The following is an 18,923-nucleotide window of genomic DNA, read 5'->3' on the forward strand; positions in this document are numbered from 1 at the left end:
TGCCTTGGTTAAGCAGTGTATCTTGGTTTGCTTTGGCAAAACATAAAAGAGAATTGTTTATAGTCTAACAGTAATGTACAGATGGAGGTTGTGGAAAGGCTGAAGCAGCATTAGTTTGACATAAGTGTACCATAAAAAGGGGGGAATTTTTTCAAATATTATTGAAAGGAAATTTGAACACCTCATCGATTTACCCAATCCGTAAGTCAACCAGCTGTTTAGTTGAGGTCAGTAATAAGTCCCTTTAACTCTTTGCCATATGCAAGTGCTGCCTATTAATATGTTCTTTAGGAAGGTCAATTTCTAAAATTTTTGTATTGTTTTGTTTCATTGCTTTTTTATTTTCAGAATTGCATGATTGTGTTTCTATACATAAAGAAGGAAAGTAGAAACGTCGTATTAAAAACTGGCCTCCCCCCCCCCCCCCCCCCCTCCTGTCATGAATAAATATAAAGTACCATGCATCTATGGGTGTTGGCACATGAAGATGTATTTTTTTTTTGTTTGTTTTTTTAAAACCTGTTTTCTAGAAACCCAACCCTTAACAATTATAAGTGTCAAGGCACAGGAAGAAGAAAATAAAAGTGATTAAAACCATATCCAATACCAAGAGAAATGCCCTTTGTGGTAAGTATTGATGTAACCAGAAGAAACAAGTAATGGCTAAGCTCTTTAAGACACCTTTTTGGAACGTGCCCATATCCATATATGTGCTGTATATCCTATTTATATTGTCGACCTGGCAAAACTTAATAAATAGAATGACCAAAAAGTGTAAAATAAGTATGAGTTCACCCTCATGTTTGACACGACTTTCAGAATTAGCAAGCAGAATGTCATACGAGGTAGAATGGAACCAAAGGGAGTCATGATGGTATGTGATGGGACATTGTACTACCTCAAAGTAGTGAATTAAGCTGGTTGTCACAGCTGAGGAACATCCAACATAAAAAAATAAGGGTTTCTATACACCCTCTGAAAGTATTGCTTTAGCACTCCAAAATCTTGGCCCAAGCATCAGGATAAAAAGATGTGTTGTGTATTGTGGATCTTCTATGATGTACTTTATACTATGAGACATTGTGTTCGTTGTAGTCTGCTTTCCATTCGTATATAGGGGAAGGTCTACATGAAAACCTTGAAGTGCTCTAAAATTAACACTTGACTGAATGTTTGGTGCTCCTAGACTAAAGTGATCTAGCTTTGCTCATTCAACTTACTTCCACACGAGCCGTCTCCACTATTTGTGACCATACCAACTATTGTTCTCTTGGGTTTCCATGTACCACTTGGATCTAAAAGCCTGCAATGTTTAATACTACTTTGTATAAGCGACCCCCTCATTTTTACCAAGATATTGGACGATTTGTCCCTGAGTATGTGTTTTTTTTTTTTTCTTCAGCCAAAGAGCAATGCTGGAGTTTCAGAAATGCAACACTGGCTATTACTTATTGCCTACCGAAGCTCAGTGTTGTCAATCTACTCGAAAAGATCAAGGTCTAGTTAGAAATTAGAGCAAGGATGGAAAGATCAAAATATGAGCAAGGATGGAAGGGTCAAACCGTTGTAAATTGGAATGCCATTGACTTTCTATAAAGTACATGTACAATATGCACATGGATGGAGTTATGGTCATTGAGAAGTGCTCAGTAATTCAACAAATTGTATTAAAAGTGTATATAAAGTGTATTATGGCTCAGAGCTTGTTGGGGATTCTAGACCATGTAGGACCAAAGGTAGCAAATTCTTCCCTTGTAAGACTCCCTACACCAGCTGGATCTCCACAAGGAGGACCAGTACCTTCTTGGAGCTTGACCAAAGCCGTACATAGATAAGAATCTTCCATAAGTGGAGTTTATAAAGAATCTATAAAGATGCAAATGAAGCTTCCCATTTTTTTTTGTGATTGTCCGATTCATTCATTCTCCACTTTCCAGCAATAGCTATCCAAAATAGCTGCCAACATGCCAAAAGTATAAAGCCTGTTCTAAAAACAGATAGGACATGTCACACAATTTACATAACAATATAACTCTCTTGCCTTCTCTTCCAACAGTTGGAATGTATAACTACAAAAAGACCCTGCTATGGTAAGACCGGATTTTCAATGGCAAATGAAGAGCGTAATAAAAAACAGACATGGGTCCCAAGAGAGTGTAGGGACTCAAAGTGAAAAGAAAAGCTTCACCGGTACCAAGTTGACTCTTAGTCATACCAAATGCCATACACCAGATGGCAAAAAACAGTGGTATTCAAGGAATGATCAGGTGCTAAAAGGCCAGCCTTCTGTACGGCATCTTATTCCATGTCAAAGCCGCAGGGACGTTGCTGGTTGGGCACTGACTGTTTTCTTGGAGACTTCTGAGATCAAGACATTAAGGTCCCTGAGTATCAGAAGACACAGTAAGAGGTTGCTTCTTCTCCTGGAGTCCTTTCTTGCCTTTAGATGTTACGTGAGAGAAGATTTAACTAAATAGTGTCATCCTCTCTGTTATTTCCCCTTTATGCCCACCAGTATTATTTTTACAATCCTCAGACGTGCGTCTGCATCCTTTGTTGAAACCTCTGTCCATAGTCGGAGTGTTGGGAAGTGTATGAGAATCGGGTCGCACCTGTGAACTTCCCGACTGGATCAAAAGTATCGTATGGTCCCCTATCCATACCTGTTGTGGTTGGCTGCGTATAACCAAGCCGGTATGTTGGGTAGCCAGAGTTGGCTGAAAACCCATGTGTCCCAAATTTTTCATAGTTATCGTAAGAAAGCTGACTGGTGGTATCTGTTGTTGCCGGTGTTACTGTGGGCGTTGGGTCTGTACTATAATCTGAAGTAGCAGCCCGACTATAAGTGTTCAATTGGGTATAACCACTGGAGTGAGAGAGACGGGATGAAGGGCGAGCATCAAAACGTGCTGGTCCAGGATTACGGTAATCTGGATACAACACAGTTCGGGAGTTCGGTCTGTCGTCGTGAGCCCGGACGTTGTAATAGCCATTGGTTGGATCCTAGGGAAGAAGAGCAGCGTGATCAATGGCAGATAATGATGGACATGAATATAGAATAAGAAAAATGATTATTGAGAGGAAGGAAAGAATAGAAGTAGGAAAGTGGGTGGCTAGCCTGAGATATGCAGTTGGCCTCTGAACACTCAGCTATGTGTTTACAGACTTATGTGCTCAAGTACACAGTGAAGCAAAAGTCACTATACAGGTGCATACATTTATTAAGACATTGATGTAAAATCGCTTTGGACTACAGACATGTACATAAACATTTGCTTTCAGAATATAAAACATGGTAGCCAAGTGCCGATGCCTGTCGATTACAGAGTTACAAAAATGAAAATTGCCCAAGTCTATTCATCAAAGTCTACATAGCAAAAAGATTTCTATTCTCTGGTAAACTATGTCCATGGTTTGGAGCTTGCATGCATCTACATGGTAGGATGAACCAATCTAGTTGAAAGTACCACCCACCAATATTAGTAGATGGGAAAGGACGTTTTGCGAAAGTAGACAATTGTGATATGCTATTTAGACATCGAATTGTTCCCTATAGCCTGGATGTAGGGTCAATATTCTTTACTTTCTCAACTTATAAGGCTTAAATTGCATGACTACATTCAATTAAAATGACTTTGATGACTAGACCCAAGTTTTTGGCAGTGATGGTTACGTGATGTCTGATGAAATGTACACCAAGCTCGGTATCCGATCGATACAAAGGAGGAGAAGCGGTTGATCAGTCCACAGTAAGAAATGTGTCCATGATGTCCGGTTGAATCGGTTTTGTAAATCCATATGAATTGTGAAGGCCACTCCAATTGGCTGAAGGCACAGTCCACACAGTTGCACACAAGTCTGCATAAAATGTCCTTAACGTGTCAACGCAGAACTTCCGGTGTATGATCCGTCAGAACAATTGGACTTTCAATAGATTTTAAGTTCACTTGTCTTACCAGACAACATTTGCTTCATGTCCTATAATGTGTATTGAAAATGTGTCCTTATTACACTTGCAACAATCTGTTGCCACCATCTCCCCTAACTTCACAGAAGTGTATTCGGGATTTCGAACCATCTTCATCAAACAGTTTTAAAAGTCGGAACTGAACCGCAATACTCATCTAATCCCTAAAAGTATGCAACTGTATAGTAATGTTTGCTTCACTCTCCAAAGTATAGAAGAAGTTTAGAGGAAGAGAAAGAGGTATTAAACACAGAATAATTTACACATTACACAAGAATTACACGTCACTCGATGATCTTGCATGCCAGAAAACTCGTTCGTGCTTAGTACAGTGTGCAAATCAAAGATCTGTTCAGTCTTGTGACTAGAAGATGCCACGGGTAGCTTCCACCAGCATCACAGCTCCGGGGGACTCGCGCAGGGACTGGTGGTAACTAGACATCCTGAAAGTGCCACATTTTGGATTATAATATTTTATTTGTACTGGTTGAATATATATGGGTGCCGCACCTTGAGCTCATACTGCTCGTCCGAGTGTAGGTCTTGCTTCAAGTCCACGTCTTCTTTAAAAGACTAAAAAGAAGCAAAAATTTGTATGAGCTTAATCAAGTCTACCCATTCCTTACAAAAGCTACGCAACAGGTTTGCTACATTATCTGAAAGGTCTATGGCAATGGATTTTGTACATTACAACTTATTTGAAAGCCTGAGGTGTCAATGATTTGTATCATGCCAATTATGCATCCGTACTCTTTCAACGACTGTCGGCTGAATGCTCATTTGGCCAACAGTTGTTTCCCACGGCTTCGCCATACATATAACAATTCGGCTTGGCCAACTATTTGTGTGTCAGGGAGGTAGGCTGCATTCCCACGAACATATATCGGCTCGGTTTTCACGCCGAGCCGATATACGTTGTCCTCGTGTGCAGGGGGGGGGGGAGGATTGAAGAGCCAGGAGCAGGAATTGAGCTCCCGCCCCCTCTCTGCCTCCTCTCCGCCCCTCTGCACTATTTGCAATGGAGAGAGGCGGGAAGGGGGTGGGGCTAATTCGTAGTAACTTGGCCCCGCCCCACCTCCTTTCATTGCAAATAGTGCAGAGGGGCGGAGAGGAGGCAGAGAGGGGGCGGGAGCTCAGTTCCTGCTCCTGGCTCTTCCATCCTCCTCCTCCTGCAGATGAGGACAACGTATATCGGCTCGGCGTGAAAACCGAGCCGATATACGTTCATGTGAATGCACCCGTAACCTGCAGAACAATCGTTTTGCTGACACAGCCATACAGATTTTAGTCCATATCTGCCACTGCCGTCGTTCAAACTGGCCATACTGTACGTTTTCAATGACATTAGGCTAAAGATGAGATGACCCCTCTGTGAATGTTCTTTCTCTAAATGATTGTTTTTGAACTATTGAACGAAAATACTAATTACTTTTGTCGTTGATCGGCTAAAACGATTGCTGTTAAATTTCAAGCAACCAATATTTGTTTTGGTGTAAATGCGCCATTGTCGTCAACTTTACCCCAATGTGTGTAGGCGCTTTTACTTTTTTTTTTTTTTTTTTTTTAGATTAAAATGACCACGTAAATCTTTGAACATAGTCCTAAAGGGAAACTAACACAAAATCACATTAGCAAATATCAACAAGGTTCTATCCAAGCTGAACTAGTGGCCATATTTGCATAAATATGCCCTGATTGTAGAAATACTTGGCTTAGATAGCCATATTGAATTATAGTAAATATTAAAATGGGTTCCATTTTTGGGCAGGCTGGCACTTTCCTTACCGAATAGATGGCTTTCATGACACGTGTCGCAGTTGAAACGCTAGATGTGTCCTCTTCCCTGTCAGGGTGCATGGTTAGAGGCTCCCGATTCACTGTTTCCACTTTGATATCGAGTTTTCTTAGCGTGACATCTTTACGGCCTGGTAAGAAAATAGCGATTATTTAAATAATGAAAAGCCCCGCCTTTTCAACATTCAGAAAATACCAAAACCCGAACCTTTTGATTTAGTTTAAGGAACAAACATTGTTGAGTCCTAAAATTATTATGGTTGGTTCAGAGATCTATATAAATGTATAGTGTCTGGGAAGTCTTCAGACCCTTTCACTTTTTTATTTATTTTTTTTTTTTTTTGTGGCGTTCTGAACTCAATACCCCATAATGACAAAGTAACAAAAGAATGTTAGAAATCTTAGTTTTTCTTTCTTTTTTTTTTACCACTTTTGGTATGGCACTTAACATTTAGCTCTGGGGCTTTCTATTTTTCTTGACCATCTTTGAGATTACACCTGTGGTAAATTCAGTTGATTGGACATCATTATTTTAAAATACTCCCCCCCCCCCCCACTCCCACTGTCTACATAAGGTCTCACTGCTCACAATGCATATCAGAGCCAAAACCGAGCCATGTGGAGGAAAGAACTGCCTGTAGAGCTCAAAGACAGGATTGCGTCGAGGCATAGATCTGAAGAAGCTACAAAACATTTCTGCTGCACTGAAAGTTCCCAAGAGCCCAGCGACCTCCATAACTCTTACATGGAAAGACGTTTGGCACAATCAGGACTCTTCTTAGAGCTGGCCAACCCACCAAACTAAGAAATCATGGGAGAAGGTGCTTGGTAAGAGAACTGACCAAGAACCCAATGGTTAATTTTGCTGAGCTCCAAAGATCCCGTGTACAGATGGGAGAAACTTCCAGAAGGTCATCCATCACTGCAGCCTCCACTAACCTGGGCTATATGGTAGAGTGGCCAGAAAGAAGCCTGTCCTCAGTACAAGACACATGAAAGTTGCCTGGAGTTTACCAAAAGACTCTCGGACTGTAGGAAACAAGATTCTCTGGTTTGATGACACCAAGATAGAACTTTTTTGCCTCAAATCTAAGTGTTCTGTCTGGAGGAGACCAGGTACAACTCATCACCTGCCCAATGCCATCCCTACAGTAAACTATGGTGACTGCAGTATCCTGCTGTCTGACAGGGAGATAGGTCAGGGTTGATGAAAAGCTGAGTGGAGCATAGTACATAGATAATGAATCCTGATCTAAAGCACAAGTGACCTCAGATCAGGCAGAAGGTTCACCTTCCAACAAGACAATGACCCTAAGCATACAGCCAAGACTACACAGTAGGGGCTTAGAGACAACTCTGTGAATGTCTTTGAGTGGCCCAGCCAGAGGCCCAACTTGAACCCAATTGAACATCTCTGGAGAGACCTGATAACGGCGTCCACAGACAGCCCCCATCCAACCTGACAGAGCTTGAGAGGGTCTGTAGAGAAGAATGGTAAAGAATTACCAAATCCAGGTGTGTAAACCTTGTGGCGTCATACCAAGAAGACTGCAGACTGGAATCACTACCAAAGGTCCCGAGTACAGGGTGTGAATACTTATGTTAATGAAAAATTGTAGGTTTTTTTTCCATTTTTAAAAAAACTTACAAAGATCTCTAAAATTTTGTTGTCCTTATAGAGAATTGAGTGCAGAATGATGGGGCAAAAGCCTAGTTTTTTAAATTTGTACAAGACCACCACGTAACAAAATGTAAAAAAGTGAAAGGCTATGAATACGTTCCGAACCCACAGTGAAATGTAATTGGCTACTGCCTTTTTTTGGTAGACTGCTGTTTAACCAAAGCACATGTGAGCCCAAAGTATGTCCATCTAAAAGTACAAGAAGTCTCATTAAACTACAATTAGACTTTGGTGGTTGTTTGCTATGTGGTAATCTTGGCTTTCTCATCTTGGCATACGATCTCGCCAAGAACATCTCTGAGAACTGACATTGCGTCTTAGCAGAATTTCAGTATTCGAATGTTGTGCTGTCTCTTCTCTCACAAGAAACCGAGCAACTGTGCAGTCTTGGATACATCACTTATCGCAAACTATGGCATAGCCTCTTAATTGGCTCCACTGGGAAAGTCATGAGCTTCTCATACATTTGTCAGAAAAGTTTAACGCTGGTACTCACTGCCTTTACGACGGCGGTAGAGGAAGAAAATGAAGAAGACAAAGAAGATAATAACCAGGATCCCGGCTCCGATGGTTGCTCCGGCAATGATTCCTACCGGTACCACTTCTGAAAAAGAAAAGTATGTAGGCAATCATTACCTTAAAGGGGTGGTAGACTTTTGTAAAGCCCCATTTACAGACCAAGATGATTGCTCAAAGTTCGTTCAAGAGCTAGCTTGAATGACAGTTTTGAGCGATCATTTTACATGAACTAGTAATGGGCACTAATGCCCATTAGTAGCTTATTAGCTTCCTTTGCATGCAAATGAGCCTCCCTTTGCTGTATGCGGAGAACAGCGAGTGGTCTGTTATCTTCATGCAGCTCCACTGTTCTCCAGTGGGACAGCAGCTGAAACAATGTTATCAGCGCTCCCCACGGAGAATCACAGCGTGCAGTCCCTGCTATCAGCTGGCCAATCGTACAATGGTTTTTATGCTAAACTAAAAATCATCGTTCGGCAGAAAAGCAAACGATGGTAGCATTTACCTGCAACGATTATCGCTCAAAAGCCATAGTTTAAACGTATTTTGAGCGATAATCGTTGTGTGTAAATGGGCCTTAAGACATGCTTGGCTAAGGGGAGTTCACAACTCGGGACCCAATTCTTGTTAGAGCCTAGAATACTGAAGGGTTGAGAAATGTAAACAATAAGTAAAATGGGAGCCCTATCCCTGTTGCAGGGATAATGTGCAGAAATAGTGTGCCTTCTACTGTAGGAGACATAAATATTGTCTTCAATATGCAAAAAGTCAGGCAAATCAGAGATCAATGGAAACTGGGTAACCATACACAATACTTTGCATGCTCCCATTATGATTGCTGTAGGGTTCCAGTAGTGCAAAACCCCACAACCAGGGCTCTGCACCCACGTATAAACAATGATAGAGGCGAACAATGGCCCAAAACATGAAAGAATTCCCCTCCTATGACAGTAGGAAAGAAAATCTCCAATCGGCTTCCTGGACGGAGGAAGTGAGTCACTATTTTGTTTCATACCTTTCTCTACGAGCTTGATGATGGCCGTTCCAAATCCAAAGGTGTTCCACGCTGTACAGTTGTAGCTGGTCTGAAAATCTGACTCCATGACGTTGTTGATGGTGAGCATGGACCGTACTCCGTTTTCAGTTTTAGTCCGTTCCACAGTATATCTGTCCATGGTTCCAATCTCCAGATATTTCTCCTTCCACGCCCAGGCCTAAAATTTGCAAGAAACGAAATCAATAATAATCGGTGAAAAAAATGGTAAAACCTGTAAATCCCTCATCTATTAAATGTAAAGTTTTATCTTGATGTGGTCATGATGGTTATTTTTCACATTTTATATAACTGGTAACCATATATAATCCTCGGAGAATCTACAGAAGTTGGAAGAAACCAGTAATAATGATCTTAGACTTAAGATCACGACTCCATAGATTTTATTACAACCTCATAATGGGTTGGACTTTGACTTACAGGATAGCTACATATAGGTGGCACTAGAGAGTTTTCTTCTTTCTGGTGGAGAGCTAATTTACATGTTTTTTTCCCAGTAAGCATTGCCTGTAAAACTCCCTACATCAGCTGAATCTCCACAAGGAGAACCAGGGCTTTTCGAGAATTACGACCCTACAGAGCTTATTCTAGAAGATTCAAACACAAAGGATGCATTCAGTATCACATATTGGCTGCGGTAGCGGAGCTATTCTCCATCAATGTATTCACTGTATCTTAAAGGGGTTATCCGAGAATTAATAAAAGGATTCTTTGTTTGGGTAGAAATTGTCTCATATGAAGGAAAAAAAGAAAAAACCTACTCGCCAGTCAGAGATCCTCCCCCTGATCCAGAACAAGAGCACCAGTCCCGGAAGAGGCTGCAGCTGATAAGTGCCATTCATTGTACATGTGACTGTTCAACCAATCACAGACTTCAGCAATCCCATGCCATTCATGGCAGCATCTCCACAGGAGCCAGTAATTGGCGGAGTGGTCATGTGTACAATGAACTGCATGGGACCACTCCAGCTTCTTCCAGGACCAGAGTGGTGTAACCTGGGGTTCCTGCACTAGAACGGGGCAATTTTTTTTAACTATCCAAAAACAGGACAGGGGATTAATTGCTGATTGGTGAGGGTCTGACCACTGAGTCCGCCACGGATCCTGAGAAAGTGGTGGGGGGACTTTAGTTATTTATTTTTAATTTGAACTGATTCCCTATCAGGCAATTTTTTTAACTCTCCAAAAACTTCCTTAAAGGGGTTGTACTAGCCTAACAAGTTACCCCTTTCCTCAGGATGTCCCCAGGACAGGGGATTAGTTGCTGATTGGTAGGGGGCTCACCACTGAGTCCCACATGGATCCTAAGAATGGGGGTCCAGTGTCTCTTGTTCTTCCTTACTCTGGGCTTACTGCACTCCCCGCAGTATAAATGGGACTGCATAGAGCACTGTTCGCAAAAACATGCTGTTCCTCCATTCACTGTCAATGGGACTGTGGAAATAGTCAAGCAGCAAGGGCTTGGGTATTTCCATCAGCCCCAACAAAATACATGGTGCCCTATTCATTCTGATGTCACTGTGCGGGATTAGAGAAGAGTCCCCCCCGCCCCCATCTGCTTGTAAACTACAAGATTTAAGCCCTAAAATCCTTCCCCGATTATACAGGACCCCAGATTATTTACATAAAATGTATCCTCAAACACCGGCCACATGTTGGAGCTGTAACTATGACAGTGGCAATATGTCTCATGTAGGGTGGGGTTGCGCTCCGGTGGCCACCCTATGGACCGACGTGCTCTATTAGAAAGTCCAGAAGTGGTTCTGAGATTCTTTAGGCCGCCTGTCCACGGCCATGACGGAATATCGCCAGCGATCTTCTTCCGTGGGGGATGAAGGGGGAGCGCTGAGAGGTCTCAGCGGTGAGCCTATCTGACAGAGAATCGTGGCATGCTGCGATTTGAGTCCCGCAAGCGGAAAACCGCTATGATTCTCTGCTCGTGGACGGGGCTGCGCTTTCCATAGCAACGTTATGGAAAGCGTGCACTGAGTTACTCGCGGCCTGGATTATCGCCCATCGACAGGAGCCCTTATTGTGGCAACCAGGATTATTCTCGGACTGTGGCGAATACTCAAGGGTCATGTGGGTGGAGGAGCTAAATGACCTTATGCTCTATGAAGAAATGAGAGCCAGTGAGAATGACGCTCAGGATGAATTCCGCAGAATTTGGCTTGGCAGGTTTGGATCTCCAGTCATCGGATAGGTTCAAGTCCTGAATTGGAACCGGTAAGGTCTAAAATGGAAACCCAATGGGTCCGGTTGCAGCTTTGCCTGAACAGGGGTCACATTTGATAGCCCATGTTCGACCAAATTAGAGGCGCTATAACATGATACTAGAGTCTCTATGCACGTATCACATCTTGTATACAAGATAGGGGTGGTACAACAGGGTACTAGAGCCCCCATGCTCGCCCGTATCACATCTTGTATCCAAGCTAGAGGCGGTACAACAGGGTACTAGAGCCCCCATGCCCGCCCGTATCACATCTTGTATCCAAGCTAGAGGTGATACAACAGGGTACTAGAGCCTCCATGCCCACCCATATCACATCTTGTATCCAAGCTAGAGGCGGTACAACAGGGTACTAGAGCCCCCATGCCCACCAGTATCACATCTTGTATCCAAGCTAGAGGCGGTACAACAGGGTACTAGAGCCCCCATGCCCGCCCGTATCACATCTTGTATCCAAGCTAGAGGTGATACAACAGGGTACTAGAGCCTCCATGCCCACCCATATCACATCTTGTATCCAAGCTAGAGGCTGTACAACAGGGTACTAGAGCCCCCATGCCCACCAGTATCACATCTTGTATCCAAGCTAGAGGCGGTACAACAGGGTACTAGAGCCCCCATGCCCGCCCGTATCACATCTTGTATCCAAGCTAGAGGAGGTACAACAGGGTCCTAGAGCCTCCATGCCCTCCCATATCACATCTTGTATCCAAGCTAGAGGTGATACAACAGGGTACTGGAGCCTCCATGCCCACCTGTATCACATCATATATCCAAGCTAGAGGCGGTACAACAGGGTACTAGAGCCTCCCTACAAGGGGTCAGTTCCCCACAATACATTCTCCTTTTGCCCTGATATTATAATCACTTACAACAACGTCACAATCACACAGAGAAAGTCTCATTCAATTTCGACAGCTTCTAGGTGATTGAGTTTTTTTTGACAATGAGTGCATTTGGTGGAGTGTTTCATTGTCAATCGTGTTAATACACAGGCGGTCGCGACGTTTGGGCATGGTATTTATTGATAATCCAATCGGCACAGGTTAAATGGCCTCCCTAATAGAGCAGCCTTGGGAGGCGTAAAGATTTCTCTCCAGAGCTCGGCAGATCTGTAAGAGTTAACTGGAAAATCCAAATCACCGAAAAGCCTATAATGAATTCTCCTCAGTCGCTTCCTCTGCTAAACACTTCATTTTGTAAGCCGTGATAAAATGATTTCAGCCGCAGTGGATGCTGTTTGGAGAACGCGTCTCCCTCGGGACTCCGTGGTGAGGCAGCTGTGAATACAGCACATATTTGCACTTTAATTAATGCAAAAAGACATATATATCCGGAGAGGTGGGACCAACCACTGCCTTCATCTATGCCAGGGCTCTGGCTTCTGAAACCTTCACAAATGTTTATTCGTGCTTTATGGTCCTGTTTCTTAAATTTGAAAAGAAAGAAGAAAAAAAAAAAAAAAAGGGAGTGAAGTACTGCAAGAACCAGATAGGTGGCGCCATTGCTACGGAGATGGTTGTGGGACATACAATAGTGCGGGGTCGTAGTGTGTTCAGCAAGATGTGATTATTGGAATAATCATTCATCAGCGGAGCAAAGCCCATAAAAGAAATAATTGCAGTATATCCCCTTTTCTCCAAGGGTGGTCGGAACTTTAATCACGGAGAGTTCAGACCTGGAATTGCCTTCCTGAGGTCGGCTGCTCCAGATTACTTCACTGAGTAGAACAATATGGCGGCTCGGTTCACATATATTGCCATTCCAGAGAGTACAAGAGTAAATCTAGTTTTGTTGAGCTGATAACCCATACCCATCAGACATGAGCTGGTGCTCTATATACACCACGTACCATGTATACTAAATGGCCACTTTATAAGAGACCCCCATCTAGTGGCATGTTGGACTCCTGTCCTTCAGAACCGCAGCAATCCGTCATGTAGATTCCACTAGATTATGAAATTATTCTACAGTAATATCGGCCCCTAAGGACAGGAAGCTACTTTATTTGCCGCAGATTACATGGAGGTGCTGACATGTTCTGACCAGCTGACAGGAAGGGGTCATCAGTTCATGCTGCTTGCACCAATTCTGACTTTCCATCATTAGCGGGCAACAGAAATCTGGATCCATCTGACCAGGAGATGTTTTTCTGCTCCTCCTCTGACCCCTAATGGTGATGAGATGTTTCCATCCACAGGATCCCCTTTCGCTGGATGCTTTCCTTGATCACACCATTCACTGTATGCTTGTAAAACAAACCCCCATCCCCCCTGCAGTTGGCAGTGACATCCCGGCCCCGACTAGTCTTCCACCGATGATCAGGCTCGTTGGAAGTCGCTCACATTGCTGGATTTTCCCATCTAATGTGGATTCGCACTGAAACTGATCCATGGAAAACGTGTCACGTGATTTTCTGCCCTAACGTCCGTACATGGAAGCACCACTTGTGAAAGGGCAGGTGTCTCTAATGTAGTAGACACTCATTAGTGTATATTCTGTCCCGGGTGTGACTGCACCTTGTGCCCCCTCTAAGTACATCACTGATACTTACTTATGCAATCTCAAAGTATTTCATTACTTGCCAAAGGATTGTCCCTTCGGACTGTAGTTGGCCATCAGTAGGAACATCAACCCTCCATCCCACCAGTGATGGAACATACAAGGACATTTGTCCATAAAGGTGCGTACAGGGAAGGAACTAGAATGAACATGAGAATAAAACATGTACTCACAATCCGGTCGGGAGGCGGCGTGCTTCCGATAAAGCATTCGACTTTCCCTACGCCTCCTCGCACTGCGTACTGCTCTCCTTCACTGGTGATCATTGGAGGACCTTAAAGAAGAATAGGCAGATGGTGAAGGTTCATGTTTTTGACCATGTTTTGTGGCACTGTTGATATTCCTATCGGTTGTGACTGGAGTTCTACCTTAAAGGGGTTGTCTCGCGGCAGCAAGTGGGGTTGTACACTTCTGTATGGCCATATTAATGCACTTTGTAATATACATCGTGCATTAAATATGAGCCATACAGAAGTTATTCACTTACCTTCCCTGCGCTGGCGTCCCCGTCTCCATGGCTCCGTCTAACTTCAGCGTCTAATTGCCCGATTAGACGCGCTTGCGCAGAAGGGTCTTCTGCCTTCGGCTCGGTCTGGCACGAGCTGCGTTCTGGCTCCACCCCCTTCTACTGGTCATCACGTAGCTCCGCCCAGTCACGTGTGCCGATTCCAGCCAATCAGGAGGCTGGAATCGGCACACGTGATGGGGCGGAGCTACGCCATGACGCGTAGAAGGGGGCGGAGCCAAAACGCCGCTGCTGCCGGACACACCCGAAGGCGGAAGACCCTTCTGTGCAAGCACGTCTAATCGGGCGATTAGACGCTGAAGTTAGACGGAGCCATGGAGACGGGGACGCCAGCGCAGGGAAGGTGAGTATATAACTTCTGTATGGCTCATATTTAATGCACAATGTACATTACAAAGTGCATTAATATGGCCATACAGAAGTGTATAACCCCACTTGATTTCGCGAGACAACCCCTTTAATTGGCGTAGGCACAAGCATTTAATCCTAGAACAAGTCATGAGGGATGCGAGATTTCTTTGACTTGTTTAACATTTGGGTAGATTTGATGAAAGGGCGCCTTCAACCCCTTTAGTATCAAAGCCTATTTGCGCCTTAATGACCAATTAAGTTTTCCGTTTCTTTCATTGTCCCATTCCTAGACTTTAATTTTTCTATCAGCATAGCTGTACGAGGTCTTGTTTTTTTTGTGGGACAAGTTATGTTTTTCACTTTTGTCCCCCTAGAAGACTTGAATTTCTCCACTTTTGATCGGTTTTATAATACACTGCAATACTTCTCTACTATAGTATTCTAAAGCCTATGAAGCTCATCCAGTGGCTGAGTCTTATAGGCCACCATAGCTGGTAGGCCAGAGGCCACCTTCAAGCCGTAGCAACCCATCAGGACCCAATCCCTCCGTTCGTTAGCCCTATACACGCTGTGGTTGCACTGACCACAGCATGTGAAGGCTTAAACAGCGGGGATCTGTTAAAGCAGGTGCGCGAACCCCCCACTCCCCTGGCACGGGCGTCCTGTGTCAGATTTCCGATAGTGCTGTAAAAATGCACATGCATCAGAATAAGATTTCCTAACGACCGCCGTAAAAAGGCGTATTGGCGGTCGTTAAGGGGTTAAGGCTGCACTCGGGCCGACAAACATCTCTTTGTGAGATAGATTAGGGCGGCGTTCATGCCCATTATCTCATCAGGGGGAATTAATGCAATCCTGCCGAATTTGCTACCACATTAGGCGTAATATGCACTATTTGTTTTATATCTTCCTTTGTTTTATCGTCCAATCTGCTGGTTTTATCTCCGCGTCTAATTTGCTTGTGCCAGTTTAACCGAAGTGGATATTACTCTGATGGATGCTGCATTTCCCGTCCATCGCCGGTTCCCTTCCTCACTTCACTAGTTCTCATGAAAGGTCACTCTGGGAGGGCTCTGGCTCCGCAGTCATAGATAATTTTGGGACATTTCTGTTCGGCAGGATTAATGGGTTCCCTCTCCACCAGCTCCGGCGACGCTCCGGTAGTTCGGACTGCAACTTTTGATGTAGCTACATTTTGGGTCAGGTGGTATGTTCCAAAAAATGGAGAATTTAAGCCCCAGCAGTATAGGACGAGTCCTGTTCGTTCCAAGGGAAAAAAAACATTACAGTTTCGACCGAACCGTCTGGCGTGTGGGAAGGGGAAATAAGCCAACAGCAGAGAAGATCTGTGACCCTCCTGTATATGTCTGTCATGGAGGCAGGTGGTGCTGGGGGCCTGGTGGTTATATGAACTTTTGTTGAAGTTATCACCCATCCCCCACTCCTCCATTAATACTTGCTCTCTGATTATCATATATGGGGTTTTTCCCCAGAAAAGATAAGGACTTTCTCATCTAATTACTCCTCTACACTGTTTAACCCCACAGATACTGCAGTGATTGCTGACCGTGACATACAGCCGTTGTTCCAGATTTTTAATTTTTTTAACTTTTGCCCTCTACACAAAATATGTAGTAGTAATAAGTAATATTTTTTACATAAGAAATAAATTCAAAATTTACATTTTCGTGATGGTTTTTCCAATTTTAACACAACTCTTGAGGGGTTAAGTGGATACACTACCTGCCTCATAGCCTATATATTGGTACTCACCATTGACAAATAGCGTCACTTCCCTCTCTCCGACGCCGATACGGGGAACGATAGCTTTGCACACGTACTGCCCGGCGTCGTCTTGGCTCACTGACTTCAGAAATAGTTGGTTGCTGTTGCTTAAAACCTACAAGCAAGAAATCGAGACTGCTGTAATTTTAAAGAGGTTTTCCAGGACTAGAACAATGATGGCCTATACCTGGGATAAGCCATCAATATTAGATCACTGGAAGTTTTAATAATCATGGCATGAAGCACAGCTCTGTACTCTTCATAGTGGCTGTACCTGGTATTGCAGCTCAGGGCAACTCCGTCCCATTCAAGTTAAGGGGAGTAAACTGCAATATGAAGCCCAGTCACTGGAAAAAGTATGGAGAGGTATGCTGAGACCCCATCAGTCAGCAGAGGTGCTGGAAGTTAGACCCCTACTGATCTGATATTGATGGCTCTTCTTAGGATAAGCCGTTGATATTCTAAATCCCCTTTAAAATAGTTGTATACATTGCTTCATGTGTCCATTTATTACATAACTTCTGGGTTCTGTTTTTCCATGTGCCTCATGCATGTGACTGGACAGGTCACTGCCTCCCACAATATCAGTACCACCAGGACTTTGCACCTTCAATGATCAGTCTGTGGTCTCCAGGCTCTATCCTTATTAAAGTGACCCTCTAGGTTTGGGATGAAAGTCTGTCCCTGGACAGATTCTATTACCTGCTGTTGTTGTACTATACCATTGCCCCTCCAATCAGCTGGTTTGGAATTCTGTTTTCAGTCGTCAAAGATGGCCACTGCACATTTTAAGCAACCATAGACATACTGTGCACTGCTTTCTGATTGGCCATCACTGATTACGTGAACCGTGGTGGCCAATCAGAGTGCAGGTATAGTGTATTGGTAGGCTATCACTACCAATGCACTATGGGATTAGGTTGTCTAAAGACTGTGACAGCCATCTTGAACAGCTAAAAGTGGGAACTGGAACCAGGGGACTAGGGGGCGTCAGCACAGAAGACCAACAGCTGGTAATAGAACTGCCCTCTCAGTTTCTGGGACAAAATGTTGTCCCGAAACCGGAGGTTCGCTTTAACCTCATACCATGAGCAAACCATTATGCCCCAACCCAAAAGGATCACCACATAGTTTTCTTAAAGTGTTCTGTCAGGTAGCGTATCGGTTTGTCACTTTCACTTGTCTCCATCCCCCTACTCACCATATTTGATCCTTTCTTGGTCCACGTCAGGGTAAGAGGAGGGTTTCCCGTCCAGATACAGGTCAGGGTTACATCTGAGCCCATGTCTGTTGTCATAGGTTTTGGCTCCACAACAATTCTGGGGGCAACTGTCGAAAGAAGCATTCACCTCATTAGCGGGGGTCCCTAGGCGTTCACATGAAGTGAGGAACTTGCTCAGGCAAGTTCTTAAAATAGATCTCCCCATCCTATGTCAGGGGTATTAAGCATTACTTATTCATGCCCATCCCTAGTACCAAAGCGAGAGAACATTGTAAATCAAAAGCAGATCACCAGAGAGATGGATTCCCTCTCTGCCTTCAAAAGAAGAAGTAATGTGTCTTCTAATGGAGCAGAATTGCCTTTTTTTCGTTAATCAGTTCTACAAAAAAAAGTCTCAGTTCCTCTTTATACGGAGCATTTTTTATTTCCAGCAAGAATGACAAAGTGGCCTCTAGCAGTGGAGTATGAGCTGTCCAACCGAACTACTGATCTGAGATGAGGGCTAAAAGAGAATGTTTACATTGTAGAACCACGTGGCTTCCACAACAGTGAGCTGGTCCACTGCTGAGACTTTTGGTGAGTAGCCAACGCCTTCAAAAGTGGCCACTAAGCATAGGAAAGGGACCATATTTGGCATTCTCAGTCTTTTAAGCAGGGGTAGGAACCACTTTGGAGAGCAGCTGTTAACACCCGGGGAAGGGGTGGCTAATTGGAGAGAAGAGGACCACACTTTGCCCCATCCAATCTTCTAAACAGAAGGGTAAACCACTTCCGTGACCCCTTATGAGCTATTATTAATGCCTGGGGAAGGGATTGCTAAGTAGAGGAAAGTATCATACTTTTCCTCGCCCAATTTGTTAAGCAGGGGCAGGAACCACCACTGGGACCTTTGGTGAGTAGTTATGGTCGCTTAGTAGAGGAAAGGGACAATATTTTGTCTCATCTCATTTTCTAAGCAGGGTCAAGAACCACTCATGACCTTTTGTGAGTAGCTGTTGAAACCTAAGGAAGTAGTCACTAGCCAAAAGAAAGGTACCCTGCTTTACTCTGCCCAATTTGTCTTATGCAGGGGCAGTAAACACTGCTGAGACCTTTGTTGAGTAGTTGGTCACTAATCGGAGAAAAGGGGACCATGTGTTGGCTTGCCCAGTTTTCTAAGCAGTTGGTGGGAACTACCTTTAAGACCTTTGGTGAGTAGCTGTTAATGTCTGGGAAAGTGATCACTAAGC

The 18,923-nt window shown here is 43.9% G+C and overlaps 1 protein-coding gene across 2 annotated transcripts in view; it reads right to left on the minus strand.

Annotated features, from left to right (window-relative positions):
- Window positions 1-425: 425 nt before the first annotated feature.
- The window catches only part of KIRREL1 (kirre like nephrin family adhesion molecule 1), a 249,884-nt gene continuing 231,386 nt past the window's right edge, over window positions 426-18,923 (minus strand). For both annotated transcript variants that reach the window (XM_066609132.1, XM_066609131.1), the window contains 8 exons: window positions 17,674-17,801; window positions 16,461-16,587; window positions 13,984-14,084; window positions 8,977-9,175; window positions 7,939-8,046; window positions 5,753-5,892; window positions 4,478-4,540; window positions 426-3,003 (listed from right to left, as the gene is read on the minus strand). In XM_066609132.1, the coding sequence (XP_066465229.1) occupies window positions 2,533-3,003; window positions 4,478-4,540; window positions 5,753-5,892; window positions 7,939-8,046; window positions 8,977-9,175; window positions 13,984-14,084; window positions 16,461-16,587; window positions 17,674-17,801 (1,337 nt within the window). In that variant the 3' untranslated portion in view covers window positions 426-2,532. The remainder of the gene's footprint in view (window positions 3,004-4,477; window positions 4,541-5,752; window positions 5,893-7,938; window positions 8,047-8,976; window positions 9,176-13,983; window positions 14,085-16,460; window positions 16,588-17,673; window positions 17,802-18,923) is intronic.

Source organism: Eleutherodactylus coqui, chromosome 6 (assembly GCF_035609145.1).
Source record: "Eleutherodactylus coqui strain aEleCoq1 chromosome 6, aEleCoq1.hap1, whole genome shotgun sequence".
NCBI classification, from domain to species: Eukaryota; Metazoa; Chordata; class Amphibia; order Anura; family Eleutherodactylidae; genus Eleutherodactylus; species Eleutherodactylus coqui.